General features: G+C 30.5%; 1 protein-coding gene across 4 annotated transcripts in view; it reads right to left on the reverse strand.

The window, feature by feature from the left end:
* LOC130664075 (growth factor receptor-bound protein 14-like) overlaps positions 1-27,875 on the reverse strand; it is a 242,030-nt gene that overhangs the window by 41,114 nt on the left and 173,041 nt on the right. For all 4 annotated transcript variants that reach the window (XM_057463782.1, XM_057463784.1, XM_057463783.1 and 1 more), the window contains one exon: positions 1,606-1,836. In XM_057463782.1, coding sequence (XP_057319765.1) covers positions 1,606-1,836 — 231 coding nt within the window. The remainder of the gene's footprint in view (positions 1-1,605; positions 1,837-27,875) is intronic.

A 27,875-nucleotide genomic window follows, 5' to 3' on the forward strand; every position in this document is an offset into this window, starting at 1 on the left:
TGCTACCGGGGCTTTGTCGCTGGATGAATAGTTTCCTGATTATACAACACTGAGAAAATTTATCTTTAATTAACAAAATAATAATAATAATTCATAGGAATACTTAAAAAATGAATAAATGAGTTTAAATAAATATAAATAAAGTTTAGTTTTAATTTTTAATTAAAGGAAAAACCGGGTATTTGCAGACCGTAAGAAGTGCTTGTTGAGTAAGAAGAGATTTTTTATTTTTTTTTGCTCAGCAAAGAGGAGGTGATTTGTCGATAGCTCGAGGGCACAATAAGAATCTCGTCGTGACGCTAAATTTTCACGAGACTAATGCATTATTTTGTAATAAAACAAGTGCTCTATTACGGCAATAAAAAAATATACTCTTATTATTATTTGTTATCTGACATGTTTTTTTTTTATTAAAAAATTATTTCATTTAATGAAGCAAGTCATCATTTATATTTTTGTCATCAAATTAACAGTGAAAAATAATATTTAAAAAATTAGAGGAAAGTTTTATATATTTCGAAAATTATTTTAACTGAGAAATATAATAACCATAATTAAAAATAATACCCGTAAATAATGCAGTTAATTGAAGTTTGCGTGCAGCAAATAAGGAAGGCGAAGGTAAAATTGAAGTGGAAGTTGAAGTTGATTCTAAGAATTTAAAACTCGGCTTGGAGGAAATAAATACAATCTTGTGGGCAACGGGTTTGAGTTCTTGTTTCTTGTAAGGAATGAAGTCGTGTGAAGTCTAAAGTTGTAATGGCTAGAGGTGAATGTGTTGAAGAGCTGAGCAGTAGACGTGCATAAAAAAGTTTTAAGTGAAGTAAGGATATTTAAGGGAACAAGAGTTACATTAAGCGTCAGTCAGTCAAGAGCCGACCTAGACATTGCTCTCGGGTCTTCTTCAAAGCTGCACATCAGTTGGCCAAAGAATGCCGCCTATGCTAGAGAATTCAGCCTCGTGGTTCTTTTTCCCCTTTTTTTTTCATTACCTCTACTCCGGTTCTTTAAATTTTTTTACATTTTTTAGCAATCCCTCTTGCTACTTGGTTGCCGGCGTTTCCTCATCCCACAACCGGCAGAGCCCGTGGAAGACGCGTCGATCGCAAGAACATGGAGAAGAAAGCCCACTAGAGACCTTGCGTCAGGTCTTGAGAGTGGTCTGAGCCGGTACTTGGCCACCGGAGAAAAGAATGGAACCCCTAAAGAGTTATATAATAGGGTGGCGGAACCCACCGTGACTGCAACCACTACCAGGCCGGTGTTTCCCTCACACAGCACGTCGTTACTTAAACCAAAACCCTTATTTTATCTACTGCTGGCTTCTTCACATTTTACTTTTTAACATCGAGAACTATTTAACGATAAAAATCAGTGAATAAAGTCACTGCCTAGACGGCGGGTATTACAATAGATACAATGGGGCTATGATACATAGTCCTGAATTAATGTGAGAAGGAAGTTGCAGCCAAAGTAAAAGAAGAAAGGATCCAACCGGTGGCGAAGCTGCCCCCAGGAAACCGAGACCAAGAGGGACAAGTTAATGGTGAATAAAGTTAAGATTATACTGCCATATATATCTCTATCTGCGTATATATATATTACCTTGGCAAGTCTCATGGCTTGGTGCCAGCAGGTGTGTGACTTTTCAGTGTTGAAACCAATGACCTTGAGTCCGGAGACTCCGGCTTCCGTGTCTTCGGCTTCAGCGTTGCTGGATGGCCTCAGACAGGCGCCCCACTGGAAGGGCGCGTTAAAGAGCTTCTTTGTGTTCGGAATCTTGTATATTTGACAGTCCGACAAATGGGCAAAGAGAATTCGCTCGTTTTCGTCGTTCTGTAACAGAAAAAATGTACCAATAATTAATTAATAAATAATTAAATACATGAACATATTTATATTTTATAGAACACTTGGAATCTATTACGCGCTGCTGTTGGCACTGATAATTATATTTAAGTGCAATAATGATTTATTACGGGAAAAAGTCATTTATTTTTACTTATTATGTATGCATTTATTTAAAATAACTTTCAGGTTTATTAATAATAAAAATTAACTTGTAGTTTTTTAGTGCTTGCAAGATATTTTTCTTGTTGCATAACGAAGCGAGTGGAATTATAAATACATATTCGTGCGAGTGTGTGTGTGTTGTGTTAAATATTTAAGATCATCCAAGAATATATAGTGAGTATAAATGTATAGAGTGATAGTTAAGACTCGAAATGTGTACTCAGCCAATATTATAATTTTCCAAGTGTGACAACGATAGTACACTTGTTGTATATGCATGCAAGCACTCTTGTTTTAAAATCCTGTTGCCAGAAGCCGTCGCACTTGTGTATAGCCAACTATACTAGGCGTTATTCGTTACATAGGTACGAGTCGTAATGCATCACTGTAAATATTTGAGGATTAGCTTAGCTTATATGCGAGAGTATGTATGTATGTATGTGTGAGTGCTTCCGTGATGCCGACTTCGTATTTCTTTACTATTACTTTGTACTAGAACGGCTGTGCAATTAAATAAAACGTTGACTTTGCAACAGGCATTAAAATAACGAATATAAAATATAAATATGAATATAAATATAATTTTTATGCATAATTTCGATAAGGGTGAACTTTACAAAGTAACCAAATTTTTGGGGATTTTTTTTTTCAAAAGCTCGAAGCTAGAATTTATTACCCCCATGAAAAAAATTTATAAAATAAATATATGTTAAATATAAAAAAAATATATTAAAAATATATAAATATACATATATAACATGTATAAAAAATATATTTTAAATAGCTAACTTTTGGCCGATTTTCGTATATATTTTATATATTTTAAATATATTAAAAATATATCTTAGAATAGATAAAAAATACATGTATAAAAATATACAAAAAATATATTTTTTTCATATTCAAAAATATACAAGTATTATATAAAAAATATATTTTTTATAGATTTCAAATATATTACTAATATATTTTTTTTATATTTTAACATATATTTTTTTTATGAATTTTTTTCATGAGGTTATATTGACAATTTTTTCAAAATCATTTGAAATTTGTGTTTTTTTTGGAATTTCGCGCTGAAAATTGTACTGCGGATATTTGTTGATTACGAATATGAAAAAAAAAATGATCGCCAAGAGTTCATTTGCTGATTAACTGCAATGGAAGAGAAAAATTTAAATTGACCGAATAATTGATACTGATATCTAAATTTGAATGAAACCAAAGATTATGCAATGAAATTGATTGGAGCTAATCGGTATTTAAAGGCAGTGTAAATATTAAAATTATGAAATATAAAAAAAAGTGTAATTGCGAGTGGACGAGATTAGATAAGCAAAAAAATGTAAAACAAGAGTTGTAAAATAATAAATGATTTTGGTGTAGGTCAGAACCTTGAAATTGTGTCGTTTTTATTGTAAGTTTTACGAGCAGATAGATTGTGGATGGAAATGGATTTAATGCCTTAAAAAGAAACGTGTTCATGTAGTTATTTATTTAATCTGCAAGGCGAGCAGTTGACTCGGGTTTGAATTTAAAAAAAAAGGTATCTTAAAAAATAAAAACCCGATGGTTTAGGCCTCGAATAAAGTTGATCGACGAACGAGTCTCGAGCAGAGCACAGGACTAACCGGTTTCTGAATATAATTCCAGAAGCCTAATTATCCGTCCATGATTAAACGATGAGTCAACGTGTTCGAAAAGAGTAAAGGTATAAAAAACGAGGGTCAGTTAATAAATTCACGTTGTTTCTGCCAGCTAAATTTGTTACAGTCACCAGTAAGCGGAAGGACGTTTTATCTCTTCTCTTCTCTAGATAATTCACTGTGTTGTACTATTATTATTATTATTATTTTATTTTACTTTTATTAAAGTTATGATTAATCTTCGACCCCAAAATGAATAATTCAATGCATAAGTTACAATAAAAACGCCGACATACTTATCTCCGTTGATGACAACCGATTTTTTTCGACAAACAAAAATAAATGTATAAATCTCCCATATGTAAATATATATGTGAATATATATTGTCCGTAAATATATTTATAGAGCGAATTTTGGCACAGGTTAAATTCTCTCCATCATCACCCCAAAATTTAACGTTCATACAATTCCCCGATAAGAAGACATAAATTATTAGCCTCGTAAAAACCGTTTTATTTTAATCGGACAAGTATTATTGTGGATAAAACACCCGTTCTTTAAAATAAGGACTCCGTAAAATCTATTTGTGAGGGATAAAAAAATTAAATCGTAAATTACTGTTACTGGTACCTCATAATTAAAACCCATAGACATTTATATTTAATAAAATCTATATAACAGTAATTAATGCACAGACAGACAGTGAATATTGTAAATCTCTTTAAAAGTTTTGTCGGTCTGATTATATATCTCTTGATCGTCAAGATCAGCTCAGATGTAGGCAACGAGCCAAAAAGAAGATGACTTGTCTTTTGGTGGAACTAATGATACTCATCTCTGGTGTTTTTTTATTTTTATTTTTGAAGCCTCCCTCCGAAAAAAAATAAATAAAAATATAAATAAAATAGACTGAATGATTGATATGCTTCTCTTTAAACAGTTTAAGTGACTGCGAGTAATGGGAGCAATTTAAAATGACACACAATTTAATTCACCCTGACCATGACTCACGTGACCGGAAATACGTACCAGAAACATTGGGATAGCGTTCTATTCGTTCGTGCATCAACTAAGAGTCTCTTTGTACATATATATATATATATATATATATGAGTTTTATATAGATAAATGTAGTAGGTAATGTCCTGGGGATAATCTACGAGAGCATTGATTATATATTTGATGTATGTAGGGCATCAGCATCAGTCCATCACCATCACCATCATCATCATCATCATCATCTCACCCGACTGATATCCCTATGATACCCAAGCTGCGTTACACATATTATTAATCTAATGTACGTAATAACGGTATCACACCGGAAGTGATAACAATGTAATATAAATTTATAAATTAAAAACTCCGAGTGATATAAATATTCATTTATTTAAATAAATAAATAAATGAAAATAAACCGGTTGCGTAATTCAACATCAGCTAACAGACAGATTGGGATTTAGTTATTTTAACTCGCGGATCAGACGCCTAAATCCGGTGTAAGAAAACTTACAAGTGCTGAGCATGGACGTGGCGGGTAATATTTAATTTATTTACTTATTTGTGATTTGATTTAAATAAATAAACATTTGAATTTAATTGTTAATTTTTTTTTAAACGTTGAATCAGAGATTTAGCAATCGGGTTTCTTGGGCTGCGATTGCTTGTTCTGGGATCCGGGTTTCGATAGATTATTGTTTTAGCAACTGAGTCTTCAGTTTAATTTGCAAAGTTAGTTCAGTCGGAATCTCACGTTCATTGGGTTTAATTGGGTAAAAAAGTGTGTGTGTGTTTTGAATATATTTTTTTTGTTATTCGTTCCTTTTAAATACAAGTTAAGCGGCATTGGTACGATAAAGTTTAGGGGATGAGAAAAGAGAAGAGCATTACTGAACGTCGGGTACTTAAAGTTCAAGCACGATACACATTACTGGGTTTATTGTTTCTCGCTTACTATTTACGGAACAAAAACGACGCTTTCGGGTTGAAGAGTTGGTAAGTGGTTTAAAATTGCATCGATAAAACCAAATGTACCTGAGCTTTTTTTATTATTTATCTTCACTGTTTTTATTATTTCATTTTTATTTATATTATTTTAATTTTCTCATTTATCCTGTCCTGCCATTGCCATTACAACTTTTTTAATTTTATTTTTAATTACTGCACAGCGTGATTTACTTTTTAATATTTCGCGTTGATTGATGGTGAAACAACGTGTCTCGGTACAGGTATCGGCTTTGCGAAAAATCAATACAAGAGTGATTGACGTTTAAAATAACTTTACTTTTATTTTTATTCTTTTCTTCTGCAATAATATTTTTTATAAAAACAATCTATCATAATTTGAATAAAGTTTTAGTCTCTGAAATATGAATTAAAAATTTTTAAATCATTTCTAAGCTCACATAACTGTCCATCAAACAAACCTGAATTTAATACAGTTTGAAAAAAAGTTCAATTAAAAAAAAGCATAAAATATTTTGCATTAAATTTACGGGGGTAGTTCAGTAAAACTGGGACCAGTATCGCCAATGGGACTTTCTACGGTTCTCGTTATAAAATATGAAGTCTCAGAGCATATTATAGACACATATATTTTATAGGAAGCCTGTAAAAAGTTTCACTGGCGTTAGTTCCGGCTTTATAAGCGACACAGTAATTTTTGTCGAAATTAGAACCTTAAATTTTAAAGCGAAATTCTCTCCGTGCAATAATCCGTCTCACGTCTAAATGTTTAATGGTTTTTCCCAACTTTCTTCTAATAAAATATACTTCCCTATATAAATATATATGTGTAATAAAATAACTATCATACATATGTGCCTTTCAGCAAGTTTTATCAGTAAGTCTTCTCCTCTTGCGCTGAGTAAACAAAACCTGTCGGATTTTATCTTATATACAGAACAATGTTCTTAACTTAATGTTGATACTGCAAACTGCATCGTTTGTCTTTACTGATAAGCTTACTTGAGAATAAAATATATATATACATATATATATATACGCCGCCAATTGTCTAGGTCGGGATTTAATAAAAGAATAATGTTTAATGTATAATCAATATTTAAAAAAAGACAAATAGAATGTAACAAATAAATAAAATGAAGAAATAGATTAACACAGGAAAAAGGAAATTGATTATCTGATTGCTTTTCATCAGTCTGTCCTCGTTATTAAAATATAAAAAAAAACATTTTAATGACAAACTTCGTTTATGAGTTTGCCATTAAGTCATAAACTTTAAAAATTAATTACTCTAATAAAATGAAATTGCATTACTTACTTTTATAGAATTTATGAAAATGTATTTGTATATATATATATTTTTTTATGAATAGTTTGATATAATAAAATAGAATAAAATAATTTTATTATTTCGAATTCAAAATTTTTATAACCGATGAAAACTTTTTTAAATCAATCACTTTTAGATTTATTACTTTTGCGTTTTACGGTCGAAATAATTCCTGGCGGTTAAAACTTTATAGCAAAAAAAAAAGCAACGACCTAGTTTTAACCATTAATCTTGTATTATCTTAAACAATATAACTTTTTCAGATATTTATTGTATAGGTTGATTTAGTTTTGTAAATTAACATCTATATGAGCAGTTGATACCAAAAAACAAAGCACTTTAACATCTGAAGCTCACGAAAAAATTGAACGCAAAAAAGTGTCGGTGACGAATACTATCGCGAAAGAACTGAAAATGACTCATCCTACTAGAAATAAATATAGTAATAAAAAGTGCTGCGTCTGAGAAGTTATTTCTCTACAAAACATATCTCACTTTTAACTTATTATGTATTATATATATTATATTTAGGAACTTTTCTTTACAATAATTCTGCATTCATACAATGAGATAGGGATGAAAAAAAAGTCAAACTCATTCTCTTCGCGCTTAAAAGTACAGTATTAACTTTAAATTGGCTTACCAAAACTTAATAAAATTTCCTATCAAGTTCTATCTCAAAAGTTACTTTCAACGCAATACATCATGACTTGATATATGAAAGTTACATACATTTTTTTTATCATTATTTTTAAAGGAAATTAAACTTTTTTTTTCATTTTATCATTTTTTTTTTTTAAATAATCAAACATTAAAAATTAGTGCCTCTCATTAGTGTTCGGGTCGCGCGAAATTCAAAAACAATATTTTTTTTCTTCTTCCAGCAAAAATGGGTATTTTCAAAATTTTCTCATGTTATCATCATTTTTTTAAAAATAATTAAACATTAGAAATTAGTGCCTCTAATCAGTGTGAGGATGGTGCGAAATTCAAAAGCAAAATTTTTTTTCTTCCACCAAAATGGGTATTTTCAAAATTTTTTCATGTTATCATCATTTTTTTTTAAATAATCAAACATGAAAAATTTGTGCCTCTAATCAGTGTGAGGGTGGCGCGAAATTCAAAAGCAAAATTTTTTTTCTTCTTCCACCAAAATGGGTATTTTCAAAATTTTTTCATGTTATCATTATTATTTTTTTAAATAATCAAACATGAAAAATTTGTGCCTATAATTAGTGTGAGGGTGGCGCGAAATTCAAAAGCAAAATTTTTTTTTCTTCCAGCAAAATGGGTATTTTCAAAAATATGATTATGAAATTCAAATGTGTTCAAATTTTTAAAAAAAATTTTGAACACAAAATCTGGCCACCCATAATTTCGAATGAATTCTTAAAATATTTTTGCGAAAGTTAAGAAAAAATTCACAGATTTCGACTAAATTATTTAGTAATTTTAATTAATAAAATTGCGATAATTATAAAAATATAATGATGATAAAATAATGAACTTGAGTATAAAATTATCTTTTGTCGATGCAGTGTAATTATGAGAGAAAATTGTAACAAGTTTTCTCTTTTCGTCTAATTTTGTTAAGTCAATTGTGCAAGGAAAGGGATCAGTATATGTATATACAAATATATATATATACAAAGTTTTGTTTAGTATTTTATCATTACAGTGAAAGTATAATAGTTAAAAACATTTGCGTGATGACTTTATACGCGAATCTGTGGGAAAGTAAAGTCCTGAAGATAAAAAAAAAGTATAAAAAAATGATAATAAAAATTTACTAGATAATGACAAAATCTGTAATTACTTTTGTGTTTTATGCATGTTTTAGTATTATAAATATAAAATGTATATTTTATTATAATAATAATAATAATATTTTATAAAAATAAAACTAGAAAAATAGGGATAGCGTGCAGATCTTGTAAAGCAGTATACAATAAATTTCAATGGATTTATTAGGTACGTATGCTCGTGGGTACGTGCCTATCGTGATGCAGATCATGGTAGTCAGCGATTACTCATATATATTATTATATACAAGAATGAATATTTTCTCAACTGTATTAATTCTCTTTGTTATTCAGAGATTAAATGCACTATAAATTATGATAGTCTTTTGAATAATTAGGTGAACAAAATTATATATATATAGATAAAATTAAAAGTTATATATAAAAAAGTATGGCGAGTATCCAATTAAATTAATTAAAATTATAAAAGTGACATTGTGTCCTACGGCAAAGTGTAGCGGAGTAAGTGGATAAAAAATAAAATAGATTAGTAAAAAAAAAAAAAAAAGGTAAAATAAAGTTGGAAGCTTGGCAATATTGAAATTCCGAGCGTGTACGGTACAAAAATTACATTGGCGTACGCGGGAAGAGGATTGGATAGGGATAGGGAAGCACAGCTATACCTATAAAAGTACAGGTATATAGACAGGGTTTGGTACATCAGTAGATACGTAAAATGGAAATTGGGAAGATAGGAACGACGAAGAATGACAGTAGAATGGATTGCAATAATGATGAAAAGGCCAACGAGGAATGTATTTTATTACCCGGCATTTACTTAACAGTTTTTGTCCTTCAGGTTGTTAATGTTTTAGTAATTAATTGAAATATCGATTATTCATTATTTATCATTATTATTATATACATTTAATTATCGGTTTTAAAAATACTATTTTTTCAAATTCTTCTCTTAAACATTTTAAGAAATTTTTTTTTATTTCATCCCCAAGTACAGCAAATTTACTTCTACGTAAATTATGAGCTCTGTCCCGAGTCGAAAAATTTGATCTGATTTTAGTGTAACTGAACTGCATTTGGACCAATTGGTCTGTATTTGAACTAGTTGATCTATTTTTGAATTTTTATGAAAATTCTAGACTGTTTTTGATCTAAAGACAATCAAAAACAGACTGAAAAAAATTAATACACAGAAAAAGTCTAATTTCGGTCTGAATGAAAACAAAAAAAGGCAAAATATTTTGAGAAAAAAATATGATTTTGATCTACAGGCGAGTACGGGTAAAATTCGACTTAATTTCCCATGTTAATTAAATAAAAATAAAAAGTAAAATTGAATAGAAATGACTTATTATTTTTATTTTATTTAAAACCGATCAAATATTTTGACCCCGGGTCATTTTAGTTAAATATTAAAAATTTGAGACCGATAGAAAATGGTCATATTTTTTTAAAGGAAAAGCAAAAAAAGATTTATTGTTACGAAGATAAAAAAAAATTTTTTATCGCCCTCATTTTACTCAGCCTTCCTCTAGTTAATATTAATAAAAATAAATATTGTAATAAATCATAATGTTTGATATTTGTTTGAAAGTAAGTTTAAACCAGCGATGGTTAATTTTGTACTGCAAATATGCGCATGAAAAATTTCTCTCTATAATAATTTACTGAGATTATTACGACTGTCAGACACACGTATCAAACAATATTCAGTAGTTTAATTAGTATGAAATTAATGTATGATGTGCATACACACCCACACACACACACACACACAAATATTATATACAATATACATATATATATAGTGTGAAATAAAGTTTTACGTAACTCTTTCGACACGTTTGTGTTGAATGCTCGTAGGTATATATTTCCAGACAATTTATTTAGTTATATATTTAGTAATGTGGATGAAATGTTTTAAAACAAATTCACAGTGAGTTAAGACGGATGACAGATGGAGATGTATTATTATAATAAAGATTGAATGAGTAGCATTTGAATGGTTAAAAAAATAAAAATAGTATTTCAGTAACTTAATTATTTTGTTTTAAAAAAAAATATATCAGATAAGTTATTTATTTTTGAATGGAAAGAGTTTTAGTTGAGTTCTTAAGGGTAACAACTCTAGTTGAATAAAGTTGAATTATTTGAAAGAGAAGTAAGGACGAGTGAATATAAAAGGTGTATGGTATAGTAACGGAATGAAAGGACGATGAGTAACGCCTGAAACGTTACTCGAACATTGAACATTGAATCGATGTCTTCGACAGAGAGGAGGCTGCTGGAGGGTGGTGAGAATGTGAGGGTGTGAGTCAATGGAATTTAACTGATACGAGGAAAGTAGACCGTGGGCTGCGTGCGCCGTGTCAAATTGTATTTTCGCCTCAGAGCAAAGATGCAGACTGAGGTTTTTGATCGCTATAAAAATTCGAGCCACGTACAATTTCAAATGCCGGAGTAGGAAAAAGTTAGACATCCAATACAACTCGGGTTCTAAGGAGGAGGAGAAGCCGGAGAAGGAGGAGGAAGAAAGGGAAAGGGGTAAGGAAAAAGTGAACGAGAATGAAATGGAGTCTCTTTCAAATTCGTTTCCAATTTCCGGCTGGTGAATTTCAAGCTTCTACTTGCTTTCCAATTCCGTTTATACCTCAATTTGTCTATGGCCGATTGAGTAAAGGAGTAACATCGAATCTTGTTTTCCTTTACAAATAACATTGAGAATTTTTAAAAAAGTGTGACGTTTATTTCATTTTACTTTTTTACTCAAATTTCATCTAAGAAATTTAAAGAAAAGAATATAATAAATTTTATTATCACTATTTTTTATTCGCGTAAAGTAAATGCTGCTGAGATTTAAATAGAGACTGAATTTTTTTAAATTAAAAAAAATCAAAGATGAAAGTGGGTTAACTTGTAGCAGGGTTTATCATGCAACTGAGGAAGATGGCAAGAGTGCAGAATAAAATGAAATAGAAGACATCCGGAGAGAAGACACAAGTTAAATAAAGATAAAGATATGTGTAGAAACACAACGTGTTAACGTCGTTGGCTTAAAGAGCGTCGGTGTGAGACGGTCTTGTGTCTTGAAAACGTTATTTCGACCACACTTTAAACATCCTTGCCGAGCGAGCCGCACATCTGGACTTATTTCACTTACAAAAAAGTAAAAAGACATTCGCGGCGCATTGGTGCATGTATCCTTGAACACACGTGCCATTTCTGTAATAGCAAACACGTGAGACGGCTTTTTAACAACTACAGAAGACGACAAATTTTTATTTTTTTATTTTTATTGGTTTAAATGACTAGAAAAAATTTTATGATATTTAATTGGTCGTTTTAGAAATTTTTAAAAATGTTTTTTTTTTTCAAACGAGAATTGACTCTGCTGCAGAACGGATTTTTCAATGCATTTTCTAGATTTCCAAGTGCAAATGTACAGAGATACCGTCTAAACACACGCATTTACATATATATCTATATATAAATAAATGGTAGAGGTGGGAAGCTTTAAAGTTGATCGAAAATTCTCAAGGACAAAACGAAGTTAAGAGACGATCTGGGTTTTTTCTCTTTCCAATTTACCTGGGAGCCGCAACGTCGTGAGACTGCGGGCGTGAAACAGTTTTCAATTTCCATTTTTATCGTTACCCATCGAAGAAAACGACGAGACAGGATCTCCTCCTACGTATTATACCAGTAAAAACGATATTATTTTTTTTTCTTTCATATTAAACTGTGCGATAAAAAGAGGGTGTAAAAATGTATGTGCAAGTTGTATTGGAAAGTAATTTATAAATTTCTATCAGCTTACTTCTTCGACTACACAAACTTTTAATAACTTTTTTAACATTATTTCAGTGATTTAATTTAATCCAGCTGAAAAGTATATTCACTTTTTTTCGCAATGCGGAAATGATTCAAGTCGAGCCGAGGTCGCGGATTGGGTAACATTGAGACCCAGTCCGCGAAGAAAAAAATGCGATAAAAAAACAAAGTAAAGATAAAATAAAGTTCAATATATATATATATATTTATATATTGATTTATAAAAACGTATAGTTTTATTTGATATACGTATAGATGCTGGCAAAGGTAACTCTCGGTAATGTAAAAAGGAAAATGGATTTTATTACGTCGAAAATAAAATTTAAAAGGAGTTTTAAAAAAATAAAAAGCTCACAGCAGTGACCGTTGAAAAAGAGTCAAGTGTGTGTTTCACTTGCAACTTCTTTGGTGGCTTTTATTCAATTGCATCGGCAGTACCATGGGAGGGTATGGGGGAGAGGGTCGAACGTGCCTTCCATGTCTAATACAACCACCGCACACTTTTTCCATCACTTCTCATCCTCTACTCCTTTGGTTCACGATCTCAAAGTTTATCGAATCAAATATAAAACGTCTAGGTCTACTTAATAAATTTTTCCTTTTGACGAATTAGACGACGTGAGTTCTAGTACTCGGCAATAAACTACCATGTGATATAAATCTTGCATCCATTAAAAATTTTTATAAAATTCTTTATCTCGTTTGATAAAAGCCGCTAATGGAGACATATATGTTTATTAATAAACTCGTTGATATTATATAATACTTGACTGCATATTCAAATCTCACCGGTTTATTTTTATCCGGGAAATAAACCGACTACTATCAATCAAGTGTTAGATATATTTTTCAGCTTTAGTGTACAGTGTATCTGTGTACCGAGTTAAGTAACTGATGTAGAGTCGGATCGGACGATAAACTCATAAGAGAAATGAAGAACACGGAAGCGCATCTGGAAATTATGAAGACTCGCGGTTACGGTAGGTAGCAAATAGTGTCCAGTATTTTGCTCTATTTCTTAAACTCCGAGTCCACAACTCACTAGATTTACCTCGTGCTGCGATACCCTGGTACTAATACATATATCACTATATAGTACAGAGTGTACCATTTCTTAACTTGTACTCTAGTTATTGCAAGAATTCAATTTATAGTGAGTGCATTGCGCTTTTGCTGGCACACGATCGTCTTTAGCACGGAAATAGCAACTTCTGGCTTATACAACTTACTTTTGCCAAATCTTGCGGGCATCTAACTGCGCGTGTCACGTTAACCATCTTGTAAAGACTAAAATATATATACATAAATATAAATATGTGTAGATATAGATATAGATATAAGTGTGTGAGATTATAAGTGATGAATTAGATGTGTAGCTGAGAGCTGCGTTAGTAGAGGGCACTTTCCAACAATTGATGACGAGGAATATAACGTCGGGTTATACAAGTTTGCCGGGAGATTAGTGTGGCCGGGAAGTTTGATCGAAGTTTCAACGTACCCAAGATATATGACTTGTTTATCGTGCAACCACCAGCTATGATTAATACGTTCTTTGGTTAATAAAGTTCCTGTGGTTGTCGGTTAACCCCGAGGTTTTTTTAAATATTTTTTTATATTCATAACTTGAATCATTATTCTTTGAGGAGTATCCATAAAATTACTTTTTTATTTGTTTTTCTTAAATCTTGTATCACAAACTTTGGTTATTACTAACAATAGCCTCGTCGCGGCTAAGCCGGATATAAATTAACATTTTTCCCCTTTTTTAATGAAAAAAACTTGGCAGCGTAAATTAATAAAATCTTGTAATTAATTCGCGAAATGTTTTTTATAAATGCAATTAATAAAAAAATATTTACTTGAATTTATGCAACGCGTTAATATGATTTGTATATATATATATATACTGTTGGTTTATTTTTATCAAACAAATATATCACCAAAATAATCTAATCTAAATAAAGTAATTTATATATTTTAAATAGAATCAAGTTTTTAAAATTAATTTGTCATATTAAATTATACTAAATCCTTATTTACAGCCGCGGAATCTCTCAACAGAAATCTTTTCGGTAAAAAAATTTCGTTCTGATAACAAAAGACGGGATAACGAAAGATTTTGTTATAATGACAAACATGATTAGCTCACGGTAACAAATCAATTTGTTATAGTAACAAATAAACTTGTGTCGTAATTAAGAAGTCGATTTGTTATGAGAACTCATGATTTTTATTATAATAATATCGTCGTATTTTAAAGCCGGCATTTGCTACCGTAAGTAATCTTACACGGAGAAAAATAAATGATTGGAGTTATCATACTAAATTTGTAGCTGCAATCATCTAGGATGATTAAAAAATTTTTCAGTGTAAAGATGGTTAGTGCTACAATTTGTTATAATTGCAGTTACCATTTTTTATAGTAACAGTTACCATCAGGATGATAACAGTAACCATTAAGATGATTACAGCTACTATCAGGATGGTAATATTTACCATCAGGATAATAATGTTTCCTATCAAGGATAGTGATAATTTATCACTGATAAAAACACTGATAAAGAAAAAAAAAAAATTATTAAATGCTATAAAAAAAATTGATCAAAAATTCAATAATTTTCAAGTACTGGTGCAAAATTATAAATTTTTGATTACAAATATGATGACAAACATACTTAAATTTTATTTATAAAATTTTTACAAAAAAATGACAATTATTTATTTTTTACAATTATTTAAATCCATAATTTGATGTTTAAAGTCTACTTGTCTTAGATGGTAACTTTAATCATCTTTAATGGTAACTACTACAATTTCTGATGGTAACTGTAACCATCTAGATCGTAAATACAACTATTTAAAATGATAACTGTAACTATCTCTAATTAACATACATGATTGTAACAGTTACCATAAATATGATTTATACAATCATCCAGATAGTTGTCACTACCATCGGGTTGATGGTAAAAAATTTTACCATAAATAGATAGTAACTGCAATCATTTAATTTTCTGAGTGTAGCTTATGATTACAAAAATTTTTGTTAATGCTACAAATTCATTCTGTTACTTTAATAAATCAGTTTTTTTATTGGAACACGACGAAGAACACAACGAAGAATTTGCTAGCATTACAAAAACATTGTAATCCCAACGAATGCTTCGTTATCCGTATATTAAGGCAGAATTTTGTTACCGTAAGTTATCTTATCTTGTGGTCACAAAAAATTTTTTTCCGTGCAAATATTGATATGAATAATAAAAAACAGTCATTTATTGCAAGTTAATGATTTAGACTCCCAATATATTTAATGCCAAGTAATTCAAGTAAAACAAATGTTTCTTTTGTTCTAGCGCCTTCTGAAGCGTGAGAGCTAAAGGTCTCGCGTGCTGAGCAAATGAATTCAAATGACTCATACAGTCACGAAGTTGAGAAAAATCAAGACGGAGAATATAAATCTAAGTAAATAGGGAATTTAAAAAGTAACCTGTTATTTTTAAAGGAAATTAAAAATTGCAATTAGCACAAGTCGAAACTTACAATTATAAGATACTAAGTTTCATAATTATGGGTATAGAACATTAACCAAGTTAAAGAATCATTTTAACTAAAGAACACCATTAACAACATATATATATATATATATATATATATATATATATATATATATATATATATATATATATATATATATTTTTTTTTTTAATTTATATCTTTATGTTTTATTCATGATTTAGTTCGTTAGAAACGATTATATTTTGAAAGCTTTCTATTAAAGTAGAATTGAATCTGAACGTTATAATTGGCAGAGATCAAAATTAGTAGGATTTTGAAAAGCCACTTTATAAAGTTTATTATAGAGTATCCACTAACAACTAACAACCCAACATTTCTATAATAAGCTTACTATACGTTGATCGGCTGTTAGATATACATATATAATATGTATGTATTTAATATATATGTAGATACCATGTACTTTAGTTAGCTTTGCAGTTTACATTTGGAAACTATCTTTATATATATAAACTACTTTAAGTATACACCTTAGATATCTTTTTGCGCAGACTAAAGTATACAGAAGAACAAAGAAACACAGAGTTTGCTCTGTATTCACTTAGCCCGGGAAAATTGATAAATAAATTAATTTTAATTGGGTGCCCTTTAGTACTGGGTCGGCGGGAAACTCTTGAAAAATATGAGATTTGAAATATTCATTTGGCGAATAATTTATTAAGTTACCGAAGGGTTTAGTCTTGCGAGGTAAGACGGATAAAGTCGGTCTACTCCGGGTTTTATCCGGATGGTAAAACATAACTCGGGTACTTAGTAATTATTTTTATCGGCGTCTGATTGAGAAACAAGAATTGACTGATTTAACCGGAATATCAAAGTCTCTCGAGACTAAGACCAGTCTTGTCTCGTTCGGCGAGGAGGCTGCCAGGTAAGACTGAATATAAAGGGGCGAGGAATAAGAATATAAGAATGAGACGGAGTAAAAAATAAAAATAATATAAAAAATTAAAAGGAAGAAAAGAAACGAGAGAAGCTGAAGAAGCGGGAGAAAGACGGTCTATCATAAATCTCCCAAAGGATTCCTCCAATGGTTCGGGTTTTTTATTTTTTATCTCTTTCCAGCTCTTCCCGTTTGCCATTTCTATTTTATCTTTTTTATTTTATTCCTCTTTTTTGGTCTTATCTGTCTCTTTTTCTCTTACGCCACTCGGGTCTCGAATTCCAAGGGTTATATTATCACGCGGAGTCCCTCTTCTACTCAGCTCTTGCTCCTTTTTAACTGATCTGCGGTCGAGTTACTGCGGGCGATTTGTCTCGATCGAGGAGGAGGCTATTCCCTCTTGCTACGATGATGCTTCTCCTCTTTTAGAGCTCGAGAAAAATTGCACCATCACCATCCGTCTCTATAAATTCATTTAGCGTTCATTATTTATAAGAGACCTAAATAAGTTACCGACATATATTTTCATTTATCCCTCCGTACTTTCTTTGCACATTTTTCCTCTGCCGAAATCACGGAAATAAATTTGTTTAGCTTTTATTATTTCATGTAATTTCTACGGTCTGACGTAAATGCCGGACTGTGTTGGCCGAATATATAAATTTAAATAAAAATCATAGAAATTAAAATTAATATTATACCAGAATTTATTCTATAGTTCCTCGTTAACATGAGACCGTAGAATTTGAAACAAGAAAAATTTATCCGTGTATATAATGAATTTAATTAATTATAATTAGGTTCAATAACCTGATGATGATAACGGAACTTTCCGAAACTGTCACTAAAATTAATAGAATAAATTTTTTTTAAAATTATTATTTAAATAAAACGATTGAATAATAACCTGATTTATTAACGTCTTGATAAAAAAAATCCGATCTAGAAATTTCAAGACAGAAAAATAGATATATATAAATGAATCGTATATAAATAAATAAATAAATAAATATATAGGCAGGTTGTACTTCTATAGAAGTGTATATTCTCCAGAGATTGTCAAGCTATCGAGTTGTCTGAGTTGCGGACCAAGTTCACCAAGGGGATACATCTCAATGACACTCGGCACCTGCCACACCTCGTTAGAAACATCGACTTTGCCATCGTCTATCCTACACTCTGCAGCACTTTTATTTCAATAAATATCAAAAACTTTCTGACGTTTCTTGAAACTCGTAGGAAATTTTAATTAAAAAATTTCGTGCTCGTGTTCCGAAAATTTCAACTCAGGACCAAGTGAATAATTAAATCCAGCTTTTGTTTACTTTATTTTGTCAAGTACATCATTAACAGTTTTGTTTTTAATTATAATTTGAGCTGGTCTTTGTAAAAAAAATTTTTTTTCTTTCGTCACATTGTCATATTTCGAGGGAATTATCGTTAAGCCAAATAACAGTGACGGTACCGCACGTCACCTGGGTGTGCAGCGCGAAAATAACTTCGTTGAGGCCGTCGAGGGTCGAGTCACCTATTCCACTTTATAATACTCATCCTCATCATCGTCTTCATACTTTTCTGTCTACTTCGTCCGCTGACGTATGCTAAATTCAACGGTTAACGTCCCACGTGAAAAGCTTCGGCATTATTGCGTATACTCGCTCGTAAGTTTTGTACTCTGATGCAGTATGATGTTAATGTAATGTAATATAATATAATGTAAGAAATACATACATACATCATCGACTGAGAACCGACGACGACTATAAGGCTCCGCCGTACACAAGAATATAATTGACGTAACTGACGGGAAATTGTGACGTTTCAGAATTACCATTAATCCGTGCGCTGTGATGCTAATTATGTTATATATTATACTCGATACTGTTCAACAAATGTGCTAATTAACTATCGAGTGAATGAAAATATTTAATCACTGATATTTAGATTTCATGACAATATTTTGAATTAAATTAATTTCTTATGTCATCTTTTTTCTAATGGGATAAAAAATGATAATTTAATTAAAAGTTGCGATTAAATATTTGCATGATCACGACTGTAATTAATCAATATAGATGAATAGTATATATATCATTATTAAATGATGTATGTGAATTACTTTGATACTTGTCCATTTAATCGTATAATCTGACATTGAACATGAGATAAATATAAAAAATATTTATATTCATAAAGAAGCATTAATAATTCTTGAATGTACTTGATAAGTAGTATATACATTAACCATTGATCAGTAATTTTTTTTATTGTATAAATTAATTGAGCTCGTAGTGTAAAAAATATATCTACATTCTATGTGTATTTATAGATTTATAGAGAAGAGACAGGGACACAACAGACCCCCTCCAAAATTTGCCAATTAAAAATTATTTTTGTTACCGTCATATTTTCATGAGTTTGATATTTTTATATATAAATCACTATTATTGATAATGCGGGCACGGGCCCGGTTCCGTCCTATTTTTGAGGCACGATGTCACAATTATTGTTCGGTACACTTTGATTATTATAGAAAATATCATAATTTGAAGAAATCAACCTACAGTCATTAGAAAAGATCATTCTATAGTCGAAAATATGGTGGCTCGACATGTTCCTGAAGATCAAAACGTTTTTCGCGCAAAGAAACAAAAAATTGGAAAGTAAAAAACCTACTCTCTAAAAACGAATTAGTGAAAATCACGTGACAATAACTATTTGGCAGTGAATAGTCAATTATTGCTAGTGAAAAATATACCACTGTTTGAATTAGTGATATACTTTTCACTAGCAAATAGTGAATAGTCACTATTTTCACTGTTTCAAATTTAAGAGAGTACTGGATGATTAGATTTTTGAAATGTTTCGCATATAGATGCTGATATGTCAGCCAAAAATCTTCAGCCACCCCCAATTTTGGGAACTACCCCTTCAGTAGTCGAATTACATGAATTGTTTCATTTTCGTTGCGCAAAAAAAAATCGCCAATTGTTTAGTTTTAGCAGTAGTCAAAAAATTATTTTATTGAAGTTGAAAATTTTTAGCTCCATTTAAAGAGATTCTGCAAAGGAATTTTTGATATATTTTTAATTTTATAATTTATCGCTATTAATAAATTGTAGTGATTGAAATTCGTGATAGAGCAAAATTTCGGGGGATAAAAATCTCTTTTCATCATCAAAAACTTCCTTAGTATTCAAAAATTTCAATCTTCTATGAAAATTGTGTAGACGTTAATGAATTTAAAATCTCATTTGCAAATTCGCTACCTTAAATTATACACAATAACATTGTTTGCGAAAGTAAAAATTTGAATTAAGAGTATTTGTTTTCAGTTAAAATTAGAAAAATAATGAGATCTGGCGACCTTGCAAACTGAGTTAAAAATTTTCAACCTCGCGAGGGTTATTTTTGTATCAAATACAGTAATTTTATTGCTAAGAAAAAAAAAAGTATGACTTTAGTGATCTCCCTAATATTCATATATATTTATAGTGAATGAAAATGGATGATGAATTGTATTGAAAAAATATGAAACATAAATAGTTATAATGAATGGATTGAATTAAATATTTTTTCAGTCTATAAATTTAGTCAGAGATAAGTTTAAATTGTGAATATATTGTTATATCAATTGTAAGATTCGTCTGGCGCCGTTTCGCGACTATCAAGACGCCAACTGAGAAAGCACCGAAGAATAAGTATATGAGAAATGATCCAAAGGTTCAAAAAGTGATGATTAATATCTACTAAGGATTTTATAACAAAAGATTCGTAATTTTAAACCAAACAATTACTTTCAATATATATATATATATATATATATATATATATATATATATATATATATATATATATATTTATATATTTTTTCATTGTTTAGTTGTAATTTTTTTTAATAGAAAATATTTAAATTAAGATGAGAAATAATTGTTTAATTTAAATATTGAGGAGTATAAATATTTTTTAGTGTAATTGGTTATATACTTTGAGTAATAAAATAAATTCTATAATTGGATGTACGGTAACAAAATAATTTAGCTGTCATTATATATAATTTAAAAGCTTTGTGGTTAAGCAATAATTTTTTATTTGCTAAAATAAATTGAATAAAATAAAAAAAGAAGATTGAATTTTTTTTAAGTCATTATTTGAATTTATACGGACAAAAAAAAAGGTGTAGGTATGTATAAAATTGTTAATTCATCAAATCGTTAGTGGACAAGAAATAATATATCATAAAAAAAATCATGACAACATGACAGGAAAAAAATAAAAAAGTTGTAATACGAGAAAGCGACGAGGCGCCAAAAGAGAAAACAGTTATTTTGACAAAATAACAGACATAAGTGGCAATTATTCAAATTTATTAATTTTAAAATAAAACAACAAGATAGCGGCAGAAAAAAAATGAATAATTAGTGATAAAAAAATAGTTTCAATTAAAAATCTTGCGATTTATTTTATTATCAGGACAAAAAGGTTAATAAATGGTGATGAGAGTCACTGATATTTTTTTATTGAACCGTGTACCAGTGACACGAGAAGTATCGCGAACAGCTGGCTCGCCGTTACATCGAGCCCTTTTTTCCTTTGAAAGATCAGGCGCGCGCGGGCTCGATTCCTTGCTCGGTCAACCAGAAATTTATTTATAATAATAATAGTATCGACTATTATATTCTATCATAATAATTCACCCTCACCGCGACTACTTTTTATAATATATATATATATAAAGAATTTTTTTACTCATTATTGTTATATGTAATTATTTTAAATCCCTCCTTTATTTGTGCGCCAAAGGGATTTCCAAATATCAACCCTCGTGATTGTAAAAAAATAAAATCATCAACTCATATTTAAAACAAGAGCGACACAATTAAAAACCAGATTAAAATATAAAAAAATATATATACACTGTAAAAAATCGGGAGTGGATTCGGATTTTATTTCAATCCGAATTCACTCCGTCACTGAAAGTTTAAAAAAAAAATCAATCCGCATACGGAGTAAATAAGGAGTTTTTTTTCAGCTGAGTGATTTCGGAGGGATCTGCATTTTATTTAAATTCACATTTACTCCGATTTGGAGTTTTAGTATTAAAATAAACTCCCTTTGGGGTAAATTTCACTCCGAGGGGATTAAATAAATAATGATACTGAAGTTAGCCGACGTCTAATAATTTTTGAACTTTATTTGAAACGATAAATAATAAAAAAAAAATATTTGAAAAAATAGCACTTATAGTTTTTTAAATTTTCTACGTGCATTTTTTTAGTTTTTTTTTTTTTTTTAATTAAACCGTTGAAAAAAAAATCCAAAAATTATCAATTGTCTGTTAACTTCAGGATCATAATAAAAATTTTAGGATTTTATTTTGAACACTTAAATTTGAAGAAAAAAAGAAACTAAAAAAATGCACATGTAGAAAATTAAAAAAACTATAAGTGCAATTTTTTAAAATATATTTTTTTTATAATTTATCGTCTTTTAAAAAATCCAAAAATTATTATACATCTGCTAACCAGTCTCATAAAATATGATCCTGAAGTTAGCAGACAATTACAAATTTTAGGATTTTATTTTGAACAATTAAATTTGAAGAAAAAAAGAAACTAAAAAAATGCACATGTAAAAAATTTAAAAAACTATAAGTGCAATTTTTTAAAATATTTTTTTTTTTTATAATTTATCGTCTTTCGTCGGTTAACTTCAGTATCATAATAAATAAACAGTCATCAGCTCCTTAGTCACTCCGGGTTTAATCCGCATTCACTCCGAAAATTTTTTCCAGTGTCATAACAATAATTTACAATTATAACAATATATTTGAAAGATAACAAAGTTGATGGAGAGAGGATTGTTTCTCAAGCGAAACTCGTTGAAGAGGAATAAGTAATGAAATTGTTTCAGTGAGCTTATACACTGAGAAGACAAGTAAGTGGAGGTGGGAGGGATACGAACCGAATAGCATAGTTATCAAGTTTGCGATTCTCTGACGTGGAATGTAGCTGTGGAGGAGCGAGCACGCATTTGAGTCGCGAGAGATTGGATTGCACCAACTGGAAGAAAAGAGGATCTCTACCGAGTGCTGCTCTCTTTCCTCTCTTCTCTTCTTTACTATCCTACTTTGCCACCCACTTTTTACCGAGTCCTCATCGCCCTCAGCTCCCAGTCTCCTGATTCTCCCCGGTATGGCTCAGCCTGTCGACGCTCGTTGTCTCGTTGCCAACCCGATTATTGTCGCCAGCCATCTCGTAAAATAATTACCCTGGCGTGATAACGAAAAGGATGACAGATGCTTGTACTAGTCCTGCTACATTGTGGGAGTTGTGTACTCTCTATATCCTCTCAAACGAGATATATACAACATATATATATACCTACTACACTGTATACCTTTTCTCAAACGTTAAATAAATTAAAACAATAAAGACCGAGCGACTTAATTAAATATAAACAAGTGCGCAATATTTACAATAACGTTTTTTTAAAACCGTCGCGACAGTATAATTTTTATTGCATATTTATTTATATATATATTTATTATTTACTTAAAAAAAGCATTTTTTTTCCGTCATTTACTCAAGAATTTTTAGTCATTCCATTGTGTTTTTTTTCGCACACAAAAATATAAAAAAAATATATATAACAATAGCATTCAATCAATAGAAATATGGAGCTGAGTTGTTTTATCAATGTGTCTATTTTTGGCATCACATTGTATTTTATTTTTTAAACGTTTGTTTGATTGTTGAGCTGATAAATATTATAAATTTTAATGCCAAGAGAAAAATTCGTACAATAAAAAATAAAAAATGAGAAAAAAACGTAAAGATGCATTCATATTACGGCAGAGGGTGGATTTTAACGACGATAACTACATGTATGTGTGTGTGGGTGTGTGGATTGCAGTACGTAAAATCTCACGGTGCACATACTCGCTAATACAATAAACAAAACGATGCAAGCGGGCACAGTAGTTCGCTCGGCTGCCAACCAACGATAACAAACAGAGGGAAATGTAGATCCGTTTTGAACCTTCTACCCATATATATATATATTTATATATTGGTAGTGTATATATAACAATGTTCCGAGTTGGTGAAGAGAAAATATAGAAGACGAATTGTTTAATACCTAAAATATATGCTACACGGAAAGAAAATTATGGCAGCGGTTCCCATAATTTTGTGAAATTTTTTCCTATACCACCATAGGAATTACGACCATAAATTATGGGAGCGGTTCCTATAATTATAGGAATGTTTCACATAATTATAGGAATAGTCCCTATAATTATGGGAATGATACCCATAACACTATAGGAACGATTCCTATAATTATAGGAATGGTTCCTATAATTTATAGGAATACTTTCTATAATATTATGGGAATCATTCCTATAATTTATGGGAATGGTTCCTATAATAGTATGGGAACTATTCCCATAATATTATGGGAATGATTCCCATAATGCAATTGAAATGGTTCGTATACCATTATGGGAATCATTCCCATAATATTAAGGGAATAGTTCCCATACAATTATAGGAACCATTCCTATAATATTATGGGAATGGTTCCCATATTATCATGAAAAAATTAATTTAAAGAAAAGTGTGGTAATCACTTCTACAATACACAGAAATATTATTAAACATAAAAACAAAAATTCAAACATTGGAAAAAAAAATCGTACTTGGCAAAAAAACATTAAAATTTTTAACAAGAATTTTTTGTCAGCACAAAACTTTCAAGAAAATTCGAATCTTGAGAAATTTCTACACTATTGTGCAAAAAAAAAATTTTATGATATTACAGGGATGGTTCCCATAACATTATGGGAATAGTTCCCATAATATTATAGGAATAGTTCCTATACCAATATGGGAACCATTCCCATAATAGTATGGGAATCATTCCCATACTATTATGGGAATGGTTTCTATAATATTATGGGAACCATTTCCATAATGGTATGGGAACCATTCCCATAATGCATAGCAAAACTTCCCATAATTTTCTTTCCGTGTAGTTATTTATTAGATTTAAAAAAAATAACGAAGTTGTCTTGACAATTTTGAACGATAATTAATTAATTGAGATTTATTATCAATAATAAATTAATATGGAGTGAGATTATGAAATTAATTTCGATGTGATGATTGGGTATTTTATAAAACATGAAAGTGCAAGAAGATAAGACGGGAAGAAGCGAGTGAAGGAGAGTGAAGAGATGAAGAGAAGACGACAGGAAGTTTGAATATACGGCCGCAATAAAATGCAAAGTAGGCAAACGAGTTCTGTCGCTTTTCCAGTTGCGGTTGCACTTCCGCTTTTTTACCCTCACACAATTCCACCTTATTTTTTTAAATTCATTTTTTTTCACTCTATTTCACCGCTCGCGCTACGGTGTTACTCTCTCCAGCAAAGATAAAATAAAACAACCGGGATAAAAATAAAATAATGAAAAGTTAAAAATAAAAAAATATATAGAGAAGAAGAGAAGAAAAGAAAAGAAAAGGGAAACAGCAGTGTGGCATTGTGACTGAGAGATTTTAAATGGACTTGCCGGGAATTCCATTTATTATCAAATGTAATCAAAAAGTTTTCGTTAAATCTTACTCCTTTCTCTCCAGACCTCTCCATCTACACCACAGTAATTCAAATGCGACGTGAAAATTCCTTGATGACAAGTTGTGAGAAATTACTTAAAATAACCTACATTCTCATTAAAAGTTCAAATATTTTACCTCCTGTATAATGTTTTACATCTGCATTTCCACGCATTATAAATAAACTAAAACTTTATTCAAATCCTACTTGTTTATTCAACTTAAATCCGCCCCATTTTCCTTATAAATTTTAAATCTACTAGAATTTTTTCCCTGACATCCCTCTCCCTCAAGCAAATTTTCCTTTCGCGTAAAACTTTTACAGAAAAATTGTCTCGACAATTGACCACCGGTAATTTTTCAAATTTAATCCCACCCCTGCTATAATTAACCCGAAAATTTATTGACGTCAATTGACTGAAAAAAAAAAATCCCTCGATACTCTACTCATGTATACACAAATAAATAAATACACATAATTTATTAAAGAGTATAACTCAAGTGTATGGTGAATAATCGTCGTGGATTCTCGACGTTTCTCCAGGATTTCCTGGGCATCCTACTAAACGTTCCGGAACGGGAGAATCCCAACAATGCACAGACCATCGCCGCGGCTGTTAACAATGCGTGGTGAGTTATCACCAAGCGCGTGCATGTTGTGTGTAGCTCTTGTACACGATATCGACCATCTCTCCGCAGAGTGGCTTCTGCTTCAGCTCCTGGTCCTGCTTTTACTCCTGGTTCAACTGCAGTACCACCATACAGTAAAATCTTGGCTGGTAACCCATATATATGTTCAACAGAAACTACACCGCGAACTAAAACTACAAGGACAAACACGACCTAACCTCACGACAATGACAACAGTAAAGAAAACTACACACGTATCCCAGTACTGTAGGTTATATTAAGAAAAGGCGAGAGAAGTAAAAGATATTCGCGAAGCGTGTTACAACAACATAAAGACGGAAGCCACCGGTTAAAACATATATACGAGTGACAGGACGCGTAAACTTGCCCGCAGCCTTATTTTATTATTTTCTTCTTATTCTTCTTTCTCCGAATTAAACTCTCAAGACTGCACACACAACAGCGGAGATAAAAAAGGTATAAATAAATATATATCACGATTAAATGAGGAGGTTGGATTTTAAAATTAAAAGGTTTTATCTCGTGGGTTTCGACACCAGTCAGTATAAATTAAAACAGCAAGATTTGGTCGTGGGTTATTTCGCAGTAAGAAGGAATAATGAAATGAAAGTGTCGGAATAAATGAAGAAAAAACTTTTGATATTGAGTATAAAGATGCACGCTAAGTGATTCCGATGAGTGTAACGTGCGAGAGACACGCAATTCACAACTCGGTGGATCGTTAAAAAAATCAATATTCATATCCTGGTTATTTAGTTTATGTTGTATATATATATATACATGCGCGTATTGCTACTGGGCTTAAATATATTAAATCACGAGTTAATTATTTATTAACATAAATCTATAATTTAGATAATTTAACAATAAAGGTTAATGTGCAACGAGCCTTACGCCCGTGTTCTGATAGACTAGTAGAGATTGGAAATTTTTAAAAATACTCTACAAGTATTGGAGATAAGACTTAATCATTATTACTTGTGATTGCACGGTGCTATTAATTAGACGTTTGATGCTATGATTATTTTGTAATTAATGTATTTTCGATAGCCCCGAGCCACTTGATGTGGAAATTCAATCGACATTACACGCATTAGTTGTCTATCGGTATATATATTGACATTTGTATATATATGTATATTTATGTATTAATGAAAACCCGATTAAATTAATATCAGACTTTAATTTCAATGCATATTAATGACGCAAATCCGATGGGTATCAATTTTCAGTACTATATATATTCAAATAAGTCATTATAGGTACATATATTTATGCGGATATGCAGGTGTACTGAAAAAAATTAGCGGAGTAAATGCGTAGCGGATAATTAATTAATTATGTGATTCCCTCGGAGCGAAATTCGCTCCGAAGGGGAAGTTAATTTAGTATTGAAAATCCGGTTCGGAGTGAATGCAGATTTAAATAAAATCCGTAATCACTCAGCTAAAAAAATTAACTCCCTATTTACTCCATGATACTGGATTTAGCCGACGTCTAATAATTTTTTTATTTTTTTTTAAGCAATGAATTATAAAAAAAAATATTTGAAAAATTTGCACCTGTCGTTTTTTAAATTTTCTACATGTCCATATTTTTAG

This window comes from Microplitis mediator, chromosome 2 (genome assembly GCF_029852145.1).
Source record: "Microplitis mediator isolate UGA2020A chromosome 2, iyMicMedi2.1, whole genome shotgun sequence".
In the NCBI taxonomy this organism is placed as follows: Eukaryota; Metazoa; Arthropoda; class Insecta; order Hymenoptera; family Braconidae; genus Microplitis; species Microplitis mediator.